At 36.0% G+C, this 26,495-nt stretch overlaps 1 protein-coding gene and 1 long non-coding RNA gene across 7 annotated transcripts in view; one reads left to right on the top strand and one right to left on the bottom strand.

Moving 5' to 3' along the window:
• Nucleotides 1-23,407, bottom strand: part of LOC122907139 — an 80,402-nt gene extending 56,995 nt beyond the window's left edge. The window contains exon 1 of the long non-coding RNA XR_006384688.1: nucleotides 23,265-23,407. This is a non-coding gene — a long non-coding RNA (uncharacterized LOC122907139). The remainder of the gene's footprint in view (nucleotides 1-23,264) is intronic.
• PCDH9 (protocadherin 9) overlaps nucleotides 1-26,495 on the top strand; it is an 895,458-nt gene that overhangs the window by 645,098 nt on the left and 223,865 nt on the right. Inside the window, exon 5 of one of the 6 annotated variants that reach the window (XM_044249855.1) lies at nucleotides 23,581-23,600. The exons of the other annotated variants lie outside the window; for them this stretch is intronic. Coding sequence (XP_044105790.1) covers nucleotides 23,581-23,585 — 5 coding nt within the window. The 3' untranslated portion in view covers nucleotides 23,586-23,600. Of the gene's footprint in view, nucleotides 1-23,580; nucleotides 23,601-26,495 lie in introns of those variants that run through there. 6 annotated transcript variants of the gene reach the window in all.

The raw sequence follows: 26,495 nt of genomic DNA, 5'->3' as shown, positions 1-26,495 counted from the left end.
ATGAAGTTAGTGGACCTTTTCTTCTTAATATTCTAAAATTCGGGGACATCTGATGAGTTACATCAAAGATCAAATAACTTCAAATTTAAGATTAAGCTTTCATGTTTTTAAAAATCCTTTGAGGGACTCTGCCACCTTGAATGTCTCCAAAGCTCCACTCTGAAGCCAGATTCCGATACTCTTTCCTTGTCCCTTGTCCAAATCCCCTCCTTCTCTTCTGTTCTCACTCCCTCCTCCCTCCTGGAACAACAAAACAACTAACATAAAAACCAAGAATTTCTTTTTCCAAGCAGGCAGAAGAGGGATTCTCCATGTTTGATTAGGCCCTTGCTACCATATTTTGAAGTCTTAGAGTTTCTCCCAAGCAGAGGAAATATGAGCGCCAGATGTTAAAACAATGAACAGATTACCACTTCATATGTATTTTCTGATAGACCAGGGTTCTAGAAGGAATGCATTTAAATATACAGACTGTATGTGAATGCCTCTATATTTTCTTGCTTTCATAAAATAACATTTTTAGCACAAAAAGAAATCTTATAATTGAGTATGAAAATGTTCAATGATAAAAAAGCCTAAAGATGATATCACTAACCACATGAGAGGTATAAAGCAGAACATGAAATCTAAGATAGAGATAAATTTGAAGCTTTCTCTGGACTAGCATTAGGAGCTGTTCATTCAAAACCTGCCACTCTCCCCAGTTGCTGTGAACCCAGGACTGAGAAAGTTCATTTCAGGAATTTGTTTCACTACACTTTCTAGGCTTCCCATGTAGCTTTTCTTCATTATATCCTGTGAATCTTGAGGGCATATCCATTCATGAAAACAAAAAAACAATCTTTATCACAAAACTAGATAATTATTCTTTTGCACTTAAGTTGTTATCACTGTTTATTTATTTGCATGCTGTTATGTTCTCGATGCAAGAGTGAAAACTTTGTATATCAGCATTAGGATCAATTTGAGGTTACAATTTCAAGACAAAGCAATTTACCAACAAAAGTGATTTATATAGCATTTAGCACCGATCAAACATGAGTGAGTATATGGTATTCAAAATGTACATTTATTGATCTGAAATAGTTATAAGAATACGTACACATTTTATGATATTGTATTATACTTGTATAGCTTCCTAAGGGAAAAATATTCTCCACATGATGTCTATCAGAGAGAAAAGAGGTTACATCTGTGTGGATGCGTATAACCTTTCCATTGATTTATGAACAACAAGAAAAAATCCTCAGGGTATCAAAATTAAAAAAAAAAAACCTACATTATGTGCATGATGTATCTGAGTGAGTTTCATTTTTATTTGCATTTCTGAGATGGGTGAAGATGTAGAAAAAATTCTGAGAGAAAACTCCCTATTAACTGTGCATCAGGAAAAAAGTAAAATGTGTTGGTATTTCAGCAACTAAATGGAATATTTTTATGACTAATATACTACTTTCTGAGGGGAGAATTCAAAGAAGAAGAAAAAGAAGGAGGAGGAGAGAGGGGGGAGGCAAAAACACATCGTCCTCCCTGTTTTAAAATGGTCTTGCATTTTCAGATGTTGTCATTTTAGTGACATCACATGTAGTGATCCACTTCTTTCTCCATCAATCTTTTTTGCCATATTTAAAAATCATTTTTAAAATCTTTGCAAAGCCATTGATAGAAGATTATCAAAATTTCTCATAGAAAAAACAGGATGTCAATGTCAGTGTTCCTTTGGGGTTTGCCAGCTTTTAAGATTGCATCCTTCTGGTCTATTGTCAGCAGCAAAGCCCTTTCATTCCTATCTAACACTTGTTTTCTTAAGCATGGACTGCATGGCAGATACATGTTAGCCCCTGGGAATATAATGGGCAGTGACAGTCAATGGCTTTTATAAAGGGCTGGGGTGAGGGAGGGTAGAACTAATAAATTAAAAAAAAAGAAGGTATAATATTTAGGTTGCAAAAAGTGCTTTGATGAAAATATAAGTGGATAATGTGTTTCAAAAAGGTGGGTGGGTGGGCAGTTAGGCTGCTAATCTGGCAGGGCTAGATAAGGGCTCACCATCTAAGTGGTAACATTTAAAGCCAAACTTGAAAACAGAAAGATGTCAAGGATGGAACAATGGTTTTGGCAAAGAGGGCCATGTAAAGGTCTTGAGGATCGAATGGGCTTTTCTCTTAAAAAACAGAAGAAAGACCAGTGAAGGTAGAGCCTCGTAAGTAAGGTTGAGTGTGGTGGGTGATGACGGCAGCAGGCAATAGTCAGATCACACAACACCTAATTCTGAAAATGAGTTCAGGTTTTATTTTAAGCCCAAGGAGAAGACAATGTGATGTTTAAAGCAGGGGAATAAGGAGCTCTCGTTTATAGTTTTGCTGAATTGCTCTGGCTTGAGTGTCCATGGGGATTTTCAGGAGCTCCCTAGACAGACACGGAGAACATCTGGAGTGCGCAGCAGATGCCCAGGAAAGAGGTGGTTGTTTTGGCTAAAGCAGTAGGGGGTCAAGAGATATACTGCAAGCGTGTGCATAGCATCTATTCCGAAAGCACAACCCATAGGACTTGCTAATAGATTGGATTTATCTGTGGAAGGGAGAAGGAAGGATGGCTCCTGGGTTTTCCACATCATGGCTGGGTGGACAGTGATGCTGTTATGAGAATTGGCATGTGGGAATGGGGCAGGAGCAGGTTTATACAGTGGAGGGAAAGGAAAGGGAAGAATCGCCAGGATTCTACTTAGATTCGTAAAGATAGGGGAACGTAGAAGACAGTGAAGTGAGCACATCCGTCTCTGATATCTAATTCCCCAAGCCTGAGTGATGTCCAGCCAAATCCATGAATATTAAATAAGCTCCACACAATTCAGTGAATTCAGCCAGGGAAGAATGATGTTAGAGGACACGTTAAGCTGAATGCCCTTTAGAGTATTACTATACACAGTGTATACACAAGCACACATGGAGGCAGTGTGTGTATACTTCAGATACACAGATCCACAGACCCATAAACCCGTAGTTTTAATATGAACGAAGAGCGTGACTGTGATCTGCTACTGGTGTTTTATTCCGCCCCGTCTGGGTGACTCTGGGCGTTCTTGTGACTGGGTTTCACAGCTCTCCATGGCCTTACTCAGGGTAGAAGGCTTGCTCTGATCACTCATGCACTTAGTATATCTACTTTACTGAAATCTATTTGTGTCCCAAACTAGGAGCTTTTTAAAGGTTTCATGATGTGTAAAGCACAGTAGCCACATGCTGGGCACAGAACAAAATATATCAGGGTGATGATGTCATCGGCGATAATAGATTTACACTTCGCTGTGCTTGAATATTTCCATTTTTTCCCCCTTTTAAATACATTTTTATGTGGAAGTTGTGCTCCATATAGTTCAAGAAATTCTACATCTGCACCATCCCTGGCTTCCATCTCTTACTGGATCACATTTCCGTAGGTAAATGTAGAGGAGACGGGGCAGTGGCAGGTGTGGCAGCGGGCACGGGAAGATGCAGACCGAGTCCAAGTTAGCTAAGGTAGCTTTAAACCAAAAAGATATTTTAAGTTATGGCCCAGAGACAAAGATGTCTCGAGTTAAATCTTCCCTTTCAACTCTGCAATTCAAGAGTAGCTTGCAGCCAATTTTGTTAATTGACCATTTATTTGAATTCTCATAATTACCTACTATGACTTCCAGAGCTGAGTGTTTTCACCATTCACTGGGAGGCCAGGCTGTGCCGTCAAGATGAAAAGGCAGATAAGTGCCACTCAGGGAAGAGGGCAGATTATGAGTCACTGTTGCTAAGAACGGAAAACATACCCACCAGGCTCAAGCGGTGAGACCTTTACTTAGAACGAGAAAGGAGATAATGCACAAGACCCAGGCCCTCGCGAAGCCATGCCCTGCTGGCCAGCAGCTCCTCCCTGCAGCCTGGGCCCGCAATGGAGCTGCGGTGGAGGGACCCCACCCCCTCTACCGTGGGGTCCGAATACAAAAGGTGGGCCTGAGGACCATGGACTCATGGGGTTAAACAGAATAAAGCCTACATCAGAGAAGACTATTCCCAAGTGAGGCCAGCACAGACGGAGGGCTCTTTAGACTCCAGGCTTGTTCTTGTGTGGTCCAGTAAGAGTTGAAAGACTATGCACGAGGCTTCCTTTCCCGGCACCGAGAAACAGTTATTTTGAGACTCAATAAATTCCATGTTTCTATTTTTGAATTTCTGTTGCTCTCCTATATGTAAAAATATGATGCTCCTTGCCCTGAAAATTAAAGCACCTGAAGATGCATCTTGGTGATGTAAGAAAGAGTGGGCTTGGCCTCAGGTTGACCTCCATTTGAATCCCTAGCCACCCTTTCAGTTAGTTACTTAACTTCTAGGAAGTCCACTTTCATAATATTAAAGTAGAGATACTGTCTGCCTCGAGAGATTTGTCAGGTTAAATGAAACAACATATAATAAAATAGTGCTCAGATAGCAAGCACACAGTGTCTTCTTAAAAAAAAAAGTCAGAAGACAAACTTTCCTGTTTGTGGGAATAGAAAAGAAGGGGTTTAAGAAATATGTGTTCTTTTTTTTTTTTTTCCTTAAGATTTTATTTATTTATTTGACAGAGAGAAATCACAAGTAGATGGAGAGGCAGGCAGAGAGAGAGAGAGGGAAGCAGGCTCCCTGCTGAGCAGAGAGCCCGATGCGGGACTCGATCCCAGGACCCTGAGATCATGACCTGAGCCAAAGGCAGCGGCTTAACCCACTGAGCCACCCAGACGCCCTGAAATATGTGTTCTTAGTAGCTGATGTGTTTACACAAATCTCTTCAAGATCACCAAGATTACTGGGTACTAGGAAAGGAACAATCAATAGTTTGAGCAGGATGTAAAGTAGTCAGACGGTTAGATGTGTTTTCCTTTACTCTCCTGACAATTCTCGTCCGGTTGTGATCAGAGGTAAACCTGACAGAAGCAACAGGTTTCAGATTCACTGCACAGAAGAAACTAAGTGCAAAGTTTCCACTCCTGGCCTTTTAATGATTCCTTCTGACCCCACTTCTCAAGTCTTCAAATCTCTGTGCTTGTCAGCTTTGTCATTAAAGCACAAATTAAGAACTTTCCATAGCACCAGGTAATCATGTCTCACTTCATTGACACGGTCTTCCATTTGGCTTACCGAATTTCAGTTCCCTTAATTACAACCAAAAACAATCCTAGGAACAACTTATAGAATAAGCCATTTGAACCTTTGCCCTAAGGAGTCTTGAGAACCGAATTTCAGCTTCTGGCTGAGTGCGTCCAGAGTGGTCTGAAGGGAATCCAGCATTTTCCAGAGTAAGCCCATACTTTGCATCACTGACTTCTTTTACTGTTAGTGCCTGCCCTCTCTGCTTGAGGTGCTGACTCCGGCAATTGCTCCAGAGGAACTCACAGTGTACTAGGGCACTTTCTTAAAGTTTCAGGGAGGGAAGAAAGGCTTTTTTTTTTTTTTTTTTTTTCCTGTCAGTGCCAAAGAGGGCTTTGGGGTATTTTCTTCCTCAGCAACTCTTTAACTCTCCCCTTGTGAAACATCTTTCTGTGTACTTTGCAGAGAATGGAATCTCACCAGAGGCCCTCGGAAATGACTGCAGCAAAGCATAGACAGGAGTCTAGGGCAGTCATAGACTCCTGTTGTCTCCCCCAGACCGCCTCACAGGGCAGCTGCAGGACAGGACTTTCCACCTGTCTTCTGACTATGCTAAAATCGTCATGGCATAAGAGGCTTTTTTTCAAGTCCGAATTTGTGTGCTATGTAAAACGATTTCCAAAAGCAGAGTCTTTTTACTTAAAACAGACTTGCATGTGTTAACGGCGCTATTTAGTAATAAAAGAAAGAGTGGTATGGCCGGCTTATTATCATTCGCTTCTGTTCTTTGTCAATAATTCGGTCATACTTCTGATACTGACCTTGGTATAAAATTCTATATATTTTAGTCCAGATGTGTACTCGTCACCTTGTCATATAGCTACACACACACACACACAATGCTTTTCTTTGAATATCTTCTCTATCACACACTGATAATACTCTTCGCTTAGAATATAGTACAACTTTATAAACTTCTGAACATTTATCATATTATAACAGACTAGAATTTTTTGCTTTAACTTTTCCCTCTGTTTTTAAAAATGCTTATCAAATTTATCAGGGAATTCTATTATAATTAGTGCAGAGTGAAATCATGGTTCCTATACAGTACAGGGAAAGCAATATGAATCATTATATAATCGTGTACATGGTGATATCTGTATTTATTAGCAGGTGAGAAGCATAATGTTTCTCTGAAGTTGTCTAATTTTCTGTGAAAGGAAATCTCCTTAATAATAAAATAGTTCTAAAATGTACGTTTGTAAAATAGACTGTACTCAGTATTACATATTCAAAGTCTCAATGAATATATTGTTTTTCACTGATAATTTTGTATATTTAAAGAATTTGCAGTCACATTTTTGGATTAACCAAGGGGATTCTTCTAAGTTTCTAACCAAGTCTTTTTGATAAATAATTATCAGCTTCTTTTACAATGTAATTATGTCCATAAGATTTTTGCATGGTTTACGCACAAACAAAAAATACATTCTTTTTCCATTACTGCTGGCAATTTTTTCCCTTTATGTTTTTCTCTAATCCATTTGAACTTGAAAGGATGGACTACTTCCTCAGCAGTATTTGGGTGTCTCTCGTCCATAATCTTATTGATGGGCTCCTTTGTAATTTGTAAAGCAAAATTAAAATCGACCTGTAATCTGTTAAAACAGTGCTAAGCATTCACATCAACCATTAGCTCTGATAACTCCTTTATCTTTGTGAAGAAGGAAAGGCTCTTAAGTATTGATTTTAAATAACAAAACATAGCTGCTGATCTAGTTTTCCCTGTCACACATGCAGGTTCATGGGTTTTCTTCTTTCTTACTTAATGGTTGCTCTTTTTGATATAAAATAATATCCTCTTCTATTTCGAAGGAGTATTGTAGACTTGTTTCTTTCCTGACAGACAACTGTAGTTTGAGTTTTTGCCACAATAGTGACCTAAGTAAAGTGATGTAAAATTGTAATTGAGGATGTTTTCCTACAAAATGTTCAAGATTAAATTATGTGCTTCAGACAAACATTATAAAAATAATTTATTAGCACAGTTTGATCAGCATATGACAGTACCATTCACAACATATAGACTATTGATTTTTTGTAGTGGAAAGAGTCACCCTCTCCAAAAATATTCTATCTGCTTCCCTGTACTTCCCAACTCCTTTGCAGCTAAGTAGATTCATCTCCCGTGTGTCTGCCGATGGGATGAAATATATTATTTCCCGGCTAATGAAGAGCCCAGCTCTTGAGTCCCTTTTTTTCAGCTGAGTTGACCTAGAAGGCTGCATGTTCCTGATGAGAATGGAGTGTCAGTTAGTCTGTTCTTTGAGTGGCTCTGTAAAGAGACTCCAGCAAAGATGATGTAACATAACAAGAAATAAACTTTTGTTTTACGATAGCAGATATTTATAGTTCCTTTGTTATTACATCATAATGTAACCTATCCTGGATAACAGAATTATCATGAGCAGAAATTATCATGTCATCACCTACCAGCATATGTCCCATGAAAATCCACTGCAAAACTTTCAGAAAAATCTTATTATAATAATATTCTCTATGTTAAATTGAGGAGTTTCTTATTATTCCATTCAGCCTCTTACATATCAAGGATACAAGTGAGTGAAAAACCAGAAAAGAGTGAAATTGTTCTTTAACAGAAAGAATTGTGCTTGCTATAATTCATCTTACCAGAGAAGATTCAAGGGCAGAATATCTCTAGAGTTTTTGGAGACATTATAGGCCAGTTCCTCGAAGAAGACAGTTTTTAATTTACTTAAAAGTCCTACTAGATTATTTTTATGTTACTTTCTCAGGTTCAGTTGTCAGATACCAAAATGTGATTTGTTTCCAGTGAACTATATGTAATTTGCATCTAAATTTCTCAAGCTCAAATTTTACATTAAAAAGCACATTGGAATCTACTAACTGTTGATGTTTTATTTTCATAGAAATTCATATACAATGTGATAAAGCTTTTGATCTTATCACATTGATTTATCTAAGAATCTAATTCTGCTTTTAAAGTTCTGAAATGTTTAACTACCAGTGAAGAAAAAGATTGAGTTTCTTCTGTTTTTTGAATGCTATGGCATAGCCCATGTATGGAAACAGAAATTACCTGTTTGTTTCTTTGAAGAAAATCCACTCAAAAGTAAATCACCTTTCTACATACAGGGAAATAGAGTTTACACCTTAATGCTTGAGTGGCAAACTATTTATAGTATAGTAGCCAGTTTTCCCAGTACCCACATCTTGTATTCAGTCTCTAGCAGAAACACAACTATACACACACACACACACACACACACACACACAGGTGTATATAATATATAATATAAATTATATACATAATATACATAAGATTATATTATATACATATACAAAGTTCAAGTCTCCATTACCTACAAAACTTTTAAAAATTTAACAATGTATTTTAAGACTATATCTCTTGTTAATTAAATTGCTACTATGGGACTCTGTACAATTTAGAATCGGTTTCAAACTGCATTTAGAGCTTACCATTGGTAGTCTATGCTCAGAATAAGAGTCTGAAACTAATTTTATTCCACTTGTATACTGTTTTAGATGTTAGAGGCTAAAGAAATGAGTATGTCAGAGACCTTTACCCTCTAGATTTACCAGTGTAATGGAAAACATCAGTGTGTAAATGGAAAACTTCAAATACAAGTTGATTATTATAACTGTTACAATAGTATGACTAATTGAGTACTTTAATATGCAAAAAGAGCCTCAGATAGTTTCAGGAGAGAAGATTAAAAGAAATAATGCAAATGTGAAATGGGCAGTAACAACGGTAAAAAATAAATGAAAAGTATGTTTTGCAGATAATTTTTTTTTCCTGAATTTGGCCATCATTTGGATGATAAAAGGAACAAAGAGGTTTAAAATTGCTACCAAGGTTTCTAGTATAAATAACCCAATAATTCCATTGATTATATTAGAGAATCGACTATCATTAACTTTAACCATTAATTTGCTAGTGTGTTGTTTGTTTTTCCTCCAGATTTCTTATTAATCTTTACTAGCTGCTCTAGGTTTTCCTAGTTTTATATTAACCTTGCTAATGATATGTCCTGTGCCTATTCAATAAAATCTGACACCTAAGCAGTTTTTCTGCATACCAACAACAACAAAAAAATGTCAACCTGCATATTTATTTGTCACTCTTCACCTTTTGGATATAAACTACATGGATTTTAGCTATTTATCTGAGTTCAGAAGAAATACTTCAGAGTATGTTTATATATCTAGCTATCCATTTAATATCTGTATGCCCTTATTCAGTAAAATTTTGAGGTTGAGTTACTGCCTTACTGTTTCAAAAAGTTACAACTTTGACAACTACCTTCTTGGAAAAGATGTTATTTCTGAAAATGGACCTACTATAAAGTTGCAACAGAAAACATTATAAATATCAAAACTCAAGTTATAGCTACATATTTAATGTCAAGAAAATAAATGTGTGGCATTCTAAAAACTCACTTCTAGGGGTTAAAGAGTACTTTTTAGGTGGTTAGAAAAAAAGTAATTACTATTGATTAACAATTGGCTCAGATTCTGTAGAAGGGTTATTAAGGTCTTAAAATACAGAACAGAGTGTTATAAACAATATTGTGATCTCCCCAGTCTGTCTTGGACTAACCATTTCTTTGTCTGAAATGTCCTTTTGACATAGCTTATGCATCTCAGGAGCTTTGATATAAGGAGCACTTAGAACTAAATACTATTTCAGCACTTAAAAGGGAGATTGCTCGGAAACCCCCATAGAAGCAGTATAAACTCTGAGTGAATGGAATGGAGTAATTCTAGCACCTATCTATAATCACTCACTGTATATGAAATTGTTATATGAAACTAATTCCTCTGTATTTATAGGATTATAATGAAAATAGAAATGACTCCAAAATGTGTAAAAATGGGGATATTATCAAATGACAGAGGAAATAAAACATCTCTGTTATGTATGTATTTTTTATACACAGGAGAAACTTTATATTATTAAGAGATACCTCTTGAAATCTAAGTTAATTTTCAAATGGTTGAACACAGAGTTGTTTTTGTACGTGCCTGGCATTTGCCCAAATGACATTTCTGTTGTGAGTCGGGTCTTTTTCTCCCCTTGCATACCTCCTCAACACAAGTAACCAACTTAGCTCCTCAATCTTCCACAGAAGTCTTCTCTCTCTTTTTGGGCAGTTTTTGTCCTGACTGAAGTAATGTATAAAGCCACACTACAGATCAGCTTTACGTGTTACAGTATAGTACAAATGGCATGTATATTTGAGTTACAGCTGACATCAGTGAGAATTTCACATTAATCTATTTAACTTATACAAGTTTAATTTGCAGTAAGAATAATCATTTATTCATCCCATCAGTAATCCACTCAACAACTGTTTAGTGCGTTTTTACAAAATACTAGCCTATATGTTAGGCATTGGGAATAGAATGATACACAAGGAACATTCTGCTATTATGTTAGTCCTTTCTTCAGTCTTCTTCCAAATTAGTGGGATGATTTTGTTTTATTTTTTTTTAAAAGATTTTATTTATTTATTTGAAAGGCAGAGATCACAAGTAGGCAGAGAGGCAGGCAGAGAGAGGAGGAAGCAGGCTCCCCGCTGAGCAGAGAGCCCAATGTGGGGCTAGATCCCAGGACCCTGGAACCATGACCTGAGCCGAAGGCAGAGGCTTTAACCCACTGAGCCACACAGGTGCCCCGGGATGATTTTGTTTTAGAACTAGATGTCCTTTTGACCAGTACAGATGCCCATTTTTCTTTTTTTAGCTACTTCATATTGTTAAATCTCTGGGCCAGTCATCAACATAGTGAACACATTACGTTGATTTTTATATGTATGATTTTCCCGAAGATACAATCAATATCTTATTAATTTTAATCCAGTGCCTGGAACTCTGCAAGTTCTGAACATTGTTTGTAGAACTGAATTAACCATAAGACTGACTACCTCAGTAACACAAAGGGAGTTGGGATATGCCTCAAGCTCTGGCACTAGGCTCAGTAAATATGTCAGAAGTTATTGGGATTAGGCCCAGCTGATAGCTGAGAGGTAATGACACCGTCCACATTTTGGTCTTATACACATCTGTACTGAAAGTCCAAGGTGGAATTTAATGATGCCCAAAGAAACATACCCTAGCATTAAGGAAGTGAAGAAGGAAGTAAACATTCAGACAGGCAAATATTGAGCCTAGGGGACATAGGAAAATAGCTCAAAGAATCTCTGGCCATGAAACTCTTGGCTGTAGTAGTATAGGCTGTGATGGGGAAAATAATCTAGAATCTAGAAATCAGCATCAGGAAATTTCAGTGAAGATCAGATGTTTAGGAATGTATGGATAATAATCTGCCTTGAACCAGATTAGGGTGAAGAGTGGACAGCGATAACTTGCATAGTAAACAGAGGCACCTGTGGTCTCATCTTTGGTGGACTGGAGAAAAAACTTTATCAGGGACTGACCATTATAAGACAGTTTGCCTTAGTATTCTTTGTGTTTGGCTTGTTTATAAATGGGTTCATTTTACATTTAAAATTTGGCAATAGGTAATAAGAAAATCAGATACTTCCCTCATTAGGATAAAATCCCCACACAAAATGTATTTTTCCATAAAAACTGAATAAAGCAAGAGTAGGCTATTTGACTGAAATTTCATCCTATATTGTATGATACATGTTTCTGCTCTACTTTTTGAAGTAGAGAATGGTTTCACACTAATTTCAGTGCAAAAAGTGAAAAATGTGCATCAATAGTTAATCATAGCCTTAGGGTTTATATTAACCAAACTTTGTTTTTGCTCAACACCAAGATTTACTAGAACGTCATTCTTCTGTATCATTAGGGCATCATTGTTTATGTTATACTCTCAGGTAGGTATCAGAGTGCATGGTGAATTTTTAAAAATTAAGTTAGCTGTCGTGGTGAGTTTGCCTTAAATTCGACATGACTTCTAGACCTCTTTCCTTTCCTGTTACCTCCTCCCTCCCAGTTTTCTCACATGTTGCTACCTTCTTTGTAATTCTTTCCAATTTAATTCTTTCCAATAGAGAAAAAGCCAAGGAACAGCAGAAGGGCGTGTGATTCCAGGTGCTTTTCCCAAAGTTGGTGAGCTGTCAATGCTATGAATCCTATGGCCGCTGTGATGCTATGAATCATATTCTCTATCTTTTCTGCAGTGAGATACATTGTGCTTCAGGACTGTCTGTCGCTGTAAAAAAATAACCAGTCAGTCTCCTTTTGGCCGAGAGGGCTTAAATTGAATATTTTAAGGTCCTTCGGGATCAGAGTTCCAAGGTCATTTTAGGGAGGTTTCACATCAAATCAAGGAAAAGACACTGTTGCAACCTACAGGGAAGGATTTGTTGCTAGAAAAGCTCCACTTCTCTTAGAAAATGAAAAATTTAAAAAAAAAAAATTAATTGCCGAGTCACCCTGAGCTTGAAATCCCAGCTGACAAGCTTGTGAAAGTAGATTAGCCAAATTTCTAAAAATGTCATGAATTACTTTTGCTTTCCCTCAATTGAGAAGAGTGTCAAGGGGCTAATCAAACAACTTGTAGTAGAGAAATCAGGGATATTAGTCTAGAGTATCATTTGTAATGTCGTAAACATGCAGTATGTAACGTCTCTCTTGTGTGTTTGTGAATCACTTAAAAGCTACAGTATGACTGTTTTTTGATAAAAAATGCCAAGCTGTTTAGTCGGCATCATCTCTCTTCCTTCCAACAATTCTGTGTTAGTTAAGATGAAGTTTAGCTGCAAGTGACACAAAACCCAAACTAGCATGTGACATTAACAAAATAGTAATCTACTTTTTGCTTATATACAAGTTTAAGGCTGGGGTGGGACTTTGAGCTCTCAGGGATGCAGCTTCTTTATACTGTTTGGTTTGCCATGTATTGCCTCTAACTGAAGACAGCAGCTCTAAAACCTAGGCATGGGGATGGAAATGGTGGAGGTGATGAAGAAGAGGCTTAGAAAATATCCTCTAGATACCTGTTTATAATCATTGCCCAGTACTTAGCATCAAGGCAGGCTGGAAAATATATTGTGGTGGCCGCGTGTCCATCCAAAATGTACATTTCTGTGGAACAAGGGAGGAATAGACTTTGAAGGAAAGCCAGACATCTCCGCACCTCATTTGTTTCAGAGAAGTCTTATAAAATATTAATATTCTTGTACTATAATTTTTTTGAAGAAACACCAATTGGATTTTAGATCCTCTGACGTACAAAGAATTTTGTAAACCTTGCATGAAATTATCTTACTTGAAGGTATCCATTAAACTTCATTCAACAGTTATAAAATAATGAATGCAAAACAGCAGCACCAGATGAGAATACGGGATTGTATGTATCAATAACTCAAAATTATCTCTTTGCATCATACTTAAAAATGTTTTAAAAATATAGATTTTCTTTATTTTTTTCAGTTATGGCTACTTTTTGCTAAATATAGAAGGCAAATTTTTAAATGACAATTTGTTTTTTTCTTTCAATTAATGTTATTATAATTTGTTTTCTACTCTAGAATTTCAAGAAAAAAAAATAGTGTTATTATATCCATGCCTCTGAATTGGCATTTCTCATAGACTCCTCTATTATTTCATTTAATTAGCACCATATAACCAAGAAAAATAGCTTTACAGTTACCCCAAGATTTTAGAACATATCTTTGATTGTCAGACCTCTACAAAATTCATTTGACTTGTCAACCATCTTTGAAAGCTTTCATGATAAAGTAGCTTTTGGACCAATATTTTCGAGGTATTAGGTTCCCTATAAAACTAGTTTAGTATATGCATTTGTACACTCAGCCAGACAGAGCTGTCTTTATGTATGTGTTGATCGATTTCACTGGTTTATAACAGTGCATTTAATTCCATAATCATATATTTGAGCAAGTTGGGAGATACTAGGTTTAACAAAATTCAGCAAAATTCTATAATGGAACATTTTGAAGATCTTCTAATATGTTATTCTTCACTGAACCTCTTCTAGAGAGGTATGTGATATGTAAACATATTTCACCACATATCCTCTATTCTAAAATCAATCAATTATCCTCAGAGAACTAGTCTTCTCTGGGAAACATTTTAAGAAATGATGAAAATCAGGCGCCTGGGTGGCTCAGTTGGTTAAGTGACTGCCTGCAGCTCAGGTCATGATCCTGGGGTCCCGGGATTGAGTACCACATCAGGCTCCCTGCTCAGCAGGGAGTCTGCTTCTCCCTCTGACCCTCTCCCCTCTCATGCTCTCTCTCTCTCAAGTAAATAAATAAAATGTTAAAAAAAAAAGAAAGAATAAAAATCATTGACTGATGTACAAACGATTAGTTTGTATATTTATTAAAATCTAGTTATAAATTCAGCATACAACCTGCATTACCATAACCCTGGAGAAAGAGTCTTCATAGAAAGAGGGTAGGTACCCATGGTGGTCATCTCAGGAGCATTGGGCATATCTTAACTAGAAAATTCAATTTTATAAAAAGTCTCTAATTTTGCTGAATTAGTATTTTTTTTAAATCCAATTGTATTTTGAATACTAATCCTGTAGCATATAATAATGTATTCATTGTTTTGTTTCATTTATCTAGGCTGTATCTGATAAGATAGATAAATGTATATAAGAGCTGGAAAGTTTAATTAGTAAGAAAGGGAAAAATCATAAAGGAGTGGGAATGGAGGATAAAGTCTTCCAGTTTTGGAATGAATAAGTCATGGGAATAAAGGACACAGCATAGGGAATAGTTAATGATATTGTAATAGGGATGTTACGGTGATAGACACAGTTGTGGTGAGTGTAGCATAATGTATAGAGTAATTGAATCACCGTGTTTTACACCTGAAGCTAACGTAATATTGTGGCAACTACACTCAAATAAAAAAAATTATAAAAAATAAATTGGATATCATTATAGTTATTGCAATCACAACAAAATAAATCCAAGGCAGGAGTTTCATAAATTATAGAAAATTACTAAAATAAAATTTAAAAAAGTATAAAACTAGCATTTATAACTTCCATATGAATAGATCTTTTAAACATTGAGTAATGTTTTGAATTATAAAGCTCTAATATTGCCAAGCTAAAAATGTGTATTTAAAAGGCATTACTGTTATGTTTTAGTATACCTCATCTCATTACACAATAAAGAAGGTATAATTGGGGACGCCTGGGTGGCTCAGTTGGTTAAGCAGCTGCCTTCGGCTCAGGTCATGATCCCAGCGTCCTGGGATCGAGTCCCATATCGGGCTCCTTGCTCGGCAGGGAGCCTGCTTCTCTCTCTGCCTGCCTCTCTGCCTGCCTGTGCTCACTCTCTCTCCCTCTCTCTCTGACAAATAAATAAATAAAATATTTAAAAAAAAAAAAAAAAAGAAGGTATAATTGTTCTTCTCAACATGAAGACAGTGAAAAAACAGGCACTAAAACACACACACACACACACACACGCCATAAAGCTTCCTATAAGTTATAGTGTCTTTAAGGTCATTATTTTATAATGAAATATTATTTAAATTTAAGTAGTTACACAAGTCATTTATATATTGGCATATCTCTGACTCTAGATTATTTAAAACTGTGCATTCTATATTGAGTTAAGAGTTTTGCTTTATTTGGAGGGGAAAATAGGAATACCACTTTTTTAAATGATACCTCTAAGAAAATTTCCTTCCACAGTTTACTAAAGATAAGCAGCAGGATGGCAGTAGTTCTTTGTTATCCTTTTGTAAAATTAGGGGAGAGATGTGTAAGGACACTTTATGTTTATCAAGATTAAGGAAAAAGATGACAACCTAAGCAAATATCGGAGGGATGTGCGAAGGTTTTTGCCAATACTGGAAGTAATGCAGAATGCAGTCAGTCACCTTTATGCCCATAAGAAAATGTACTGTATGGTTCAGTGGATGAGAATGGCAATGGTTAGTAGAAAGTCAATTTAATTAACCTACTCTCCCAACAACAGCCTTGTATACTCTGTTTATTTGAATATTCGGTTATCAAATGGAGAATGTAAAAACATTGGTTTTGCTTTTTTTTTTTTTCTTTTTTGACTATGGCATATAATGCCCCCAAATTAAGAATAAATGCCCCTAAGGCACCCCTGACTCTGCAAAGTCCCACAAAGAGTATACAAATCATAGCTTGATTTAAATAGTGGTTAAAATAAAATGCTTTTAGCAATTGCTGCTTACATGGAAAATAATAACTGATTAATTTAAATATTATCAATGGAATTTCATTTCTATAAAGTTGATGCTATGAGTAACTGGGATGGAGGCTGAAGTAATTATACGGTAAAGAACCTATATAATTTGTCAAGTTATTAAAACCTAATTTTATCAAATACAGAAGTATACCATCATCAAATTAAAACAAGTTTGATTTTTTATTACATTTCTTGAAATCTTTTATTTACTAATTTGATATGTTTTTATCTTACATCTTTTTAACCTAGAGAATGAAAACCTAGGGATGGGTAAATCAATATCAGAATGTTCTGTTCTGACTCACCAAGGGAAAAACAAATTTGAAGATTTCTCAGTGAAAATGACTACTGTTCTCTTTGTCATAATTCTAAGTGACAATAAAACAAACATAATTAGACTGAGCATACAAATCAAGGAAAGGAAATTAAATGTACTTTATGTTTTTCTTATTCAGTGTATTCATATAATCTTAGGATAACAAATGATATATCCCAATTCTGTCTCACTCCCTGTGTAGGACATAGAAGGTAGTTTGGGTCTAGATGATTTTCGTTTAGAGACAAAATTCTTATAGAGGGACACCACTATATTTCATTTCTATATGTTATTTGGATTATTTGTTTATAATACATGTTGTTTGAAAGAAAAAGAAACTAGAAATGTGTTTTTGAAAATATTTAATTCAACTGACTTTTTTCTCTTTTTCCTCTTTAACCACTTTACAGTGCACTTAATGAGTTTATGGGACAAATGTTCATTTCTCAGATTGAGAAGAATTATACCACCTGGTCAGATTACATATTCATGTTTGAGCTACAAATTACATATGCTGCTTATTATTTTATTCTATTTTCTAGTGATAGGAAAGAATAATGTGCCTGTGATATTCAGTCTAATGAGCAGTTGACTTAAAATTATTTTATTCTCTTCCTCAAGAACACCATTATGTTAATGAGTATGTAGAAAGAATAAAAAAGGAAAAAAAAATAAAATTATTGTAAAGAAAAGATATTCCAGAGATGCCTGGGTGGCTCAGTTGGTTAGGCGTCTACCTTTGGCTCAGGTCCAGATCCCAGGGTCCTGGGATCAAGCCCTGCATTTGGCTCCTTGTTCAGTGGGGAACCTGCTTCCTCTTTTCTCTCCTGCTCATGCTCTTATCTCTCATGATCTCTCTCTTGCTCAAATTAATAAAATCTTTTAAAAAAAAGAAAGTAAAGATATTTGGATCAATGCTCAATTGTAATAATCTTTATATATGTTTGTCCTAAGAGGTATATTTTATGACTATATAACTTTCAATACATATATATTAATTAGAAAATTATAAATATTGTAAATTTCTCTATCCAGAGGACTGTGTAACTCACGCTTTTTATTTGTATGAGTTCTCCTGAGAAACAGAACCAGTAAGATGAATACATAAAATTTTAAATGTAAATGTAAAATGCATGCAAACATAAAGGGATTTATTTTTAAGAAATTGGCTCCCATGTTTGTGCAGGCAAGTCCAAACTTTATAGGGTGGGATGACAGACTGGAATCAGGCAGGGGTCAGTGTTGCTGTCTTGAAACAGAATTTCTCCTTGCCCAGGAAACCTCAATTTTTTTCTCTTAAGTCCCTCAACTAGTTGAATGAAGCTCATTCATATCATGTAGGGTAATGTTCTTATATTCAAATGATTATAGATGTTAACCACAATATAAAGTACTTTCACAACCACACCAGGATTAAAATTTGATTGCATAACAGACTAAGCTATAGCTTAGTATAGCTGATATATAGAACTAACCTTCCACTCATTATTTGTAAAATCTGCTGGTCAAATTTAATTTAGTTTTATAGCCTTGTGTCATTAGTGGAAATAGTTTGTTTGATACTTTACACAGACCTTAATAAAGCAAGTATAAATGAAATAATGTATGGTGAAGATGATTACGAGTCTAAGACCACCAAAAACTTTCATATCACTTCATTCAGTGGCTTCTCATCTACTGCTTCCTACAGGAGCTTTCTCAGTAAGTCTCCTTAACTCACTTTACCTATATGTTCAAGTCTTTAAAATGCAAAAAAACATTGCAGGAAGTAAAAAACTAGAAAAGCATATGTGATTCAAGTCCGTTATTTTACAGATACATAAAACTTCAGTGACCATCTTTGATTCTCTAGGTCACGGAGATATATGAACATATTTTTCTAGTTCTTTCTGTGTTTTGTCTATGATCGAGTATATAATGTGACTTTTTTGGGAAATAGTTTCTTTGCTGATATAATTGGTTAAGAAGTCATACTGGATTAAGGTCCTAAATCCAATGATTGACGTATTTATGAAAAGAAAGAAAGAAAGGAAGGAAAGAAAGAAAGAAGGAAGGAAGGAAGAAAGGAAGGAAGGAAGAAAGAAGGAAAGAAAGAGGAAAATCATGCAAAGATACAGAAATAATAAGAGAAGATGGCCCTATAAAGACGGAGGCAGATTGGAGTTAGATTGCCAGAAGCCAGGGGACACCAGAAACCACCAGAAATTGGAAAGGGCAAGAAAAAGTTTCCCCAGTGCCTTAAGAGGGAGCATAGCCCTACTGATACCTTGATTCTGGACTCCAGCTTCAACTCTAAGAGAAAAAAATTCTGTTGTTAGAAGCCACCCAATTTGTGGTAATTTAGTATGACAGCCCTAAGATACGAATACACTCTCATTGCAATTAACCCTTGGATCTTTTCTGCTTTCCTTACATTGCTTTTGAAAGGAATAAAGAGTCTTAACTCTTACATGACTTGTATTAAATCTAAGAGATTCTTGGGACTTTGTATATGGAGGGAATGCCCCATTTTGGCACTACTCCTTAGAGTCTTTCATGGTAGAAAAAGTAGTGGAATGAATTAGGCTGCCATTTACACTGACAAGGAAGAAGGGTTTCTTCTTCAGTGAATATGTTTAAAATGCCACATTAGTTGAATTGAGTTGAATTGTCAAAATTATTTTCCTCATCCAATTTATTCTTACCCAGAGATTTACCTGACTGAATCTGTGGTGTGTAGAGTACAGTAAGTTACTTCTGTGATCTTAAGAAGGAGCAGCCAAGGCTATCAAAGACATAATCTTTTGAGGTGTGTTGCTCAGTTTAGAGCCATGCTGCAACCAAAGACTCATTAAGCTCATCTAATTAAATAAAAACAATAACCCAAATAATTAAAGACAAAGTCATGACCTTTAATGATCCCTTAGCTTATCACTGTTACAAAATGAATTTTAATTACCATTAATGGTCTGTGTATATGTAAGGTATGACACAGCAGTTATAATCTACCCAAAGGGAGTCCTCCATTCCTTTTGCACAAGAGGTACCCATTTGGGAATGGTTATTAATTACTCATTCAAAGAAATAAATGTGCATTACATTCTCAAGACATTTTCTGACAACTGTCATAACATTTTAATTGTATCCTGGGTGGCTTCTAATATAAAATTATCCTTGAGAGCTTTTAGGAAAACTTTAAACTTTAGTTGCCATGTAAAGAAAGCTTAATATCTAATTTTCTGTTTATGTTCAGGCAACATAAGTTATATTTAGTTTACATGAATAGAACTGACAGTTTGATATGTGGTTCAGATCAAATTTAATTTCCTACTAAAATTACTAAATTTGCAAAACCAGCCTACAATGTACTGTGTTTATATGAACCTACAATTTGTTTTTCAGTAGTTTCTTTTTAAATATGTGTGTATAAATAGCTTCCTCCCCCAAATTCAATGTATTATTGCTTACTTTTATTTAGAAGGCTATTCAGCAGTCAGTTGTTCATATTCTAAATTACGAGTCACAACCTAGGAAATTTTGGGAATCTCTTAGAAGTGAATTTTGGAGAGATAGTAAGGTAAAAAAAAAAAAAAAAAGTAGTAAGTGTTAAACTTTTAGTGATTATAAGAAATAACCTATGGGTGTATATTAATTATCTATTACTATTATTATTATTATTATTACTATATTACTATCTATTAATTATCTATTACTGTGTAAAACCAAACTAAAGCAAACAAACAAACAAAAACCCCTACAATTGCATGATTGAATGTAGTGGCCGTTTCTTTAGCTTAAATTCTGTGGGTCTGCAACTGGGGCTGAGCTCAGCTGGGTGTTTTCTCTAATTGTTGGCTGGGTCCTTTGACCGTATTCAGTTGCTGGTCATATGGTGGATTGGGTAGGGGATGCGTGGTCTAAGATGGTCTCACTCATATCTCTGGTCATTAATACCCTGTTGGCCTAGGTGAAGGGCAATTAGGCCACATGTTTCCGTCATCCTGCAGGCTAGTATAAGCTTGTTCTCAAGGACATTTTACAGTGTCTTAGTGATGGAAGTGGCACTGGGAAAGATCTCCTGCGTCCTAAGCTTAGAACTGGCACAGTTCCATTGATTCCAGCCCATCAAGATACAAGGCATACATAAATAGACTTGACATAATCAATGAGAGAAGCTGCCAAGTCATAGTGCAAAAATAATGTGATTGTAGGGTAGAATGGGAATTTGTGATTCCTTTTGCAGCCTATCACAAGATGCTTGTCAAACATGAATGGTTCCATACAAAGATTCTAATTTAGTTGGTCTAGAAACTACTTCAATAGCATTTAGAGTGGAAATAGCCCCTAGTGACACTCAAAGTACCTACGGTTCTCATAAAGTTGGGGTCGGTCATAATTTTGTTAAGTGTTAAGTTCTCCACCAATGAAATAACAAGTTAGAGTTGATAATTCTACGTGCCCACTCAAGTCTACAAGTCTTGCTATCTAACTTCAGTTATCTAGGAAAGCATTTCACATTCAGTATAACATTATTAAATATTATATTACCCACAGATGTTTAAAACAATATTCCTATTTATGTAATTTATACTAATTATTTTTAAATATCTTATTCCATCCAGTCCACTATTTTACATTTATAAATTAATGGATCAATTAAATAAACTGATATTCTTATCTATCAAGTTTCAAAACAACAGTTCTTTTTACTATAGGGCTCTTAGATTGTCTGGATTATAAACTTTTTAAATTCAGGGAACATCTTTCTTTATGCTTCTGTGTTTTGAAATAGTGCTTATTTCAGTGTCTATATGCTTTATATGGAGTGTCATACAATACAAAAAAAGAGTATAAGTTCATGGTTGAGATATGTCAGAATTTGTATTTCTTTATTTCATTCAACAAGAGGAAGAAACATAAAATACCTGAGTGTGTGGCTCTTAGGAAGAATTTCCAGGGAAGTCCTATTTGAACTAAATCTTACTGATGAGGATGAGATGTCAGTCAGATTTATGGTTAGGGAGGGTGAAGGAAGTAGTAAGGCAGAAAAGAAGGAAATGTCCCAGTTTGCACAAAGATGTCATGTGGTATTCATTGTGTAGTGCAAAAGTAGAAGAGAGGAAGGCTGACTCTGGTCCACAGGGCCTGGGACATCATATAAAGAACTTGAATATAACCCAAAAGTTATCTGAGAGTTTCAGGAGATAAAAAGTAAATTTCCCCAAATTACAGACATTTCAGATCAGTCTAAGTGAATGATACTGACTCTGGAATTTGTGTAGAGGGAGAAGAGACTCTACAAAATCTTGGGATGATTAGAAAATAGCCCATAAAGGAAACAAAGAAGATCATGGACTTTCAGAAGGTAATGTTGAGTATGAAGAACAAAAAAGCTCTACAATTAATAAGACTGGAAAATGCCCATTAGCCATGAAGAGGTCAATGGTGGCGGCTTCAGTGAAAGTGGCTTCAGTAGACTGTAGGAAGGTCTTGAGTGATGTTAAAGACAGGAAGGTGGTGGATGTAGACCATCCTTCTGAACTATTTGGAAGTAAAGAAAGAAAGACTAAAAAATCTTCCTATGAGCAGACACAAAATATTTAAATGTCTTTATAGATAAAAAACAATACATATATAGCTTAAAGTTTTACTTCCATTTTACTTAATGGCTTAGATTCATGAGATACTATATTGATAATTACACTTCTCACTGGAGAATAAGATTTTGCCAAAGGTTCTATTGAGACAAACCTTTCACATTCCCCAGAGAGAATCTTTTCACTCCAGACCTGTAGTGTACTTCATCCCATGCATGATGGTTAATTTTATGTGTCAAGTTATTTACGTCACAATACTCAGATACTTGATCAAGAGATGATCAAACATTGTTCTGTATGTCATTGTGAAGTTATTTTTACATGAAATTAACATTTACAAAGCAGACTGAGTAAAGCAGATTATCCTCTGTAATTGTGGTGGGACTTGTTCAATCATTTGAAGACCTTAATAGAAAAAAACATAAATAAATAAGTCGCTTTCCCAGAGAAGAGGGTATTTGCCAGCAGACATCCTTTGGACTCAAACTGCAACTCTTCTCTGGTTCTCCAGCCCACCAACAGCATACTCTGTAGGTTTTATACTTGAGAGATTCCACAGTTGTGTAAGACAGTTCCTTAAACTAAATCTCAATCTCTCTCTCTCTCTCTCTTTCTACACACACACACACACACACACACACACACACACACTTTGCCATTCTGGCAAAAATAATTTCTCTGAACTTTTAAATTGTGGATGGTGTTTGCTGAACATTTGTATATATGAAAGTATTAAATCATTACCTTCTAGTGATATATGCTCTTTGGAGATGTTTCCCCCACTCCTAATTGCTTTCCATATTCATATTTTAATTGTTATCCCATTACCTTTCATTCTGTCTTTGTGAATAATATGCAGAAACGAAGAGCACAAAGCACTAATTAATGAAAATATAAGTGAAACATTTATATTGTCTGAACACCATTAGCATGAAGGACTTTCTAAGAGTATTCTTGTCACTGAATTAGACAACCAAGGTAACTCTAATGAGAAGTACAGAAAAAAATATCTTACCTTCTTGTATTCCTATATTGCATTTTTGGTTTTCTAGTGGCCTTGTCAAAGAGAAAAGCACATTCGTTTTTGCACAGGAAGAATTCACAATGATTAACTTGGAGGGTCCTTTCAGTGTTTAATGAAAATTTTACCCGGTAGCTTTTAACAGGAACTTGTGAAAAAAATGTTTACCTCACTTCGGTCACTGAATACCCAAAGCCTAGAGGACTTCCTGTTCAGTGACTAAGTTATTCAGTGACCAAATGTGCCCTGGATAAAAGATTTATTTTAATTAGAATAACTGTTTGAATGACTTCTGTGTTAATCTTTACAGAGTAAACACTAAAGACTTTTCAATAGTCTGCAAGGCTCTACAGAATCTGGCTGCTGGCTGTCTCCTTGACCTCATCTCTCCACACATCTCCCTTATTTCTCCCAGTGTCAGCACTACAGGCCTGCGTTTATTCTGCAGACATGCAAAGCTAATTCTTCCTGGAATGCTCTCCACCCAGGTATCTTCCAACTCCTTCACTTCTTTGAAATTTTCTGTTTAAATGTCCCATTCTCAGTAGGTCTTCTATGCTCTGTAAAAATGTCAGCCGATCCTGTCTTTTTACCTGTTTGTTACGTGGATCAAAACACTGTCTGTTAATTATAGAATTAGTTAATTAAATAGTTAATTCGACGCATGGGTAGGTTTCGGGTTCACTCCAATCCAGACTCTGTCTCGACCAAGAGTCACGCCAGTGCTCAGCACTCGCTGAACGTAATGCATCATTAGCTGACTAATGAGCCATGAAAACTCAAGGGTACTCATAACCAGGGTGCTTGTGATCGCTGTGTGCAATGCAACTAGTGGTTCTCATCTGGGCGGATAATTAGAAATACCTGAGCACACTCCCAGCACTCCCACGAAACACAGGCCAGCTAGACATTATCTCCATCCTTCCCCCCAACCTCTCAGGTTGAGGTGTATTCTTCAGAACAGTAGTGTTGAGAGCCAAAGAAGTCGATTCATTTAGAGCTGCGAGGTAAAACAACTGTATGTTGCAACCCCAAAATCCTTCCAAGAGATGTGGGAGAGTTTTTAGCTACTAAAATTCAGCGGCAGAAACCACATTAATTATAGGAAGACGAGGCTTCCTTCTGAGTCTTGCTTTCCTATCACAGACAGGTGAGAATGAAGTGTGACAATATATGGGAAGAATTTAGAAGACCATAAAAGGAGAACACAACAAAATTTTTGTAAAAACCAAAGAAATAAGTTTATTCTTATAGTGGACGAAATTGTGCTAAGTGATTAAACTTATTCCTGTTATTAATTAATATTTTGGTTCAGTTGCATCTTTCCTTGTACAAAAGGAAGGGAGGCACTGGGGAGGGGAAGGTAAGGCCCAGAGGAGGGGACGCTAGGTGAGGACTCAGAAGACCCGTGCTGGGGCTCCAGCTACCTTAGTCCCTAAGGTGTATGACATTGAATAAGTCATGTAATAAAATCAAATTGCTTATTATCTATAAAATGCCAGTAACGCTTTTCCTAAAACTATATGGACAGTGAGGATAATCGAGTTAAATAATACTTGAAAAATTGCTTTCTAAACTTAATGGGTCAAAAAGATATGTACACATATTCCCATGTGCATATATACAAGTGTGGTTTTTAAGATACCGTTGGAGGGGCGCCTGGGTGGCTCAGTCAGTTAAGTGTCTGTCTTCAGCGCAGGTCATGATCTCAGAGTCCTGGGATAGAGCCCCACATCGGCTCCCTGCTTAGTAGGGAGCCTGCTTCCCCCTCTGCCCCTCCCTCCACTCATGCACATTCTCTCTCTCTCTCTCTCAAATAAATAAAATAGAAAAAAATTACATTTGATAACTGATTACTTCATCTCATTGATATTATTATAAAAAGGCTAGGATTCTCTACAAGAACACTTCAGGGTGGACGTTTCGGAGTAACTTTCTTCTGGTAACTAACATAATCCGAGAGGGACTGTTTGCTCATGCTACTGTTCCAGCAGTGTGAATTATGGTGGGGCTGCCAGTGATGGTGTCATTGGCTCTTAGAAAACTGGAGAGAAGGTACCCAAGTAGTCTCCATCAGAGCCCTTCCTGAGCATGATTTTAATTAGAAAACATAGAATTTTCCAGAATCCACTGGCAATTATAGTATCTGTTTTCTAGATAGCCAGGGATAGCTTTTCACCACTTACATTTCTGAATTAATCAAGTTTGGTATGAAATTCTGGTGCATCATAACTTAAGTTAAAATGAAACTTTATAAACAAAGTGGCATAAATTTTTGTATTTGAGATTATTCCAGCTATTGTTCTCACATCTAGGTTATTTAGTCTAGAGCTGGGGAGAAAAAAATGCTAGTATGTACAGCAAACCTAAATCTTGTTGTTCTAAAAGAATATGTGTGATAATAGTATAGTGTTTTGGACTTAAAGGAGTCGCAAAAATGATCTGTGTGTGTGTGTGTGTGTGTGTGTGTGTTTAAAGGGAGCATCTTACTCTGTAACTCAGGGCCTCGTGGTAAATTGCTGCAGAAGAAAACAGGCACATCAAGAAAATGTTTTCCATTTTGCTAACAATTTTTAATGTGCCCTCCACATAGTTTATCATTTCTACTGTTACTAAATATTGAAGTGGCTCTATTCTGATTTTCCAGTGTTGCATGTTCCAAAAAATATCATTTAAATATTATTCTGTTATCATCTTTCAGTAATCAGAATGCCAGAAAAATTTAGTGGGTCACTGGTTCGGGGTCCATTTATGCCATGTAAACATAAAGAAAGAGCTTTGGATCACAGGACTCAGTAACACTCCTCTATTACAGAGTCATCATACACTTTGGGCCAAGTGTATTTTTATATAGTAAATTGAGGGAAATCAAAAGGTGAGCCACTGTTTTATAATAAAATATGCCTGCCAGGTATTAATGACTGTAGCTTTTGTCACACTTGACAAGAGCTATTTTTGAATTTGTTAGGAATTTCAGAATCTCTAACAACAGATTATGCTGCCAGTATTCATAAGGGTACTAAAAAGACTGTCAGCCTTGATGTATGCTGTATTCACTAGACAGTTACCCTGAGTGAAGAGTCATGATTTAGTATAACTCTTGTAGGAATGCCTGCAACTAAGGCCAATGTAAAGAGAAAGTGTATATGAGAAAGAATGGGAAGCAAACATGCAATAACATTTTAATTAAGGCATCCTTTAAAAATATCTGTTCATCTTTATAAA

This window comes from Neovison vison, chromosome 5, assembly GCF_020171115.1.
Source record: "Neovison vison isolate M4711 chromosome 5, ASM_NN_V1, whole genome shotgun sequence".
NCBI lineage: Eukaryota > Metazoa > Chordata > Mammalia > Carnivora > Mustelidae > Neogale > Neogale vison.
The sequence above is the reverse complement of the archived record's forward strand: the minus strand, read 5'-3'. Positions and strand labels throughout refer to the sequence as shown.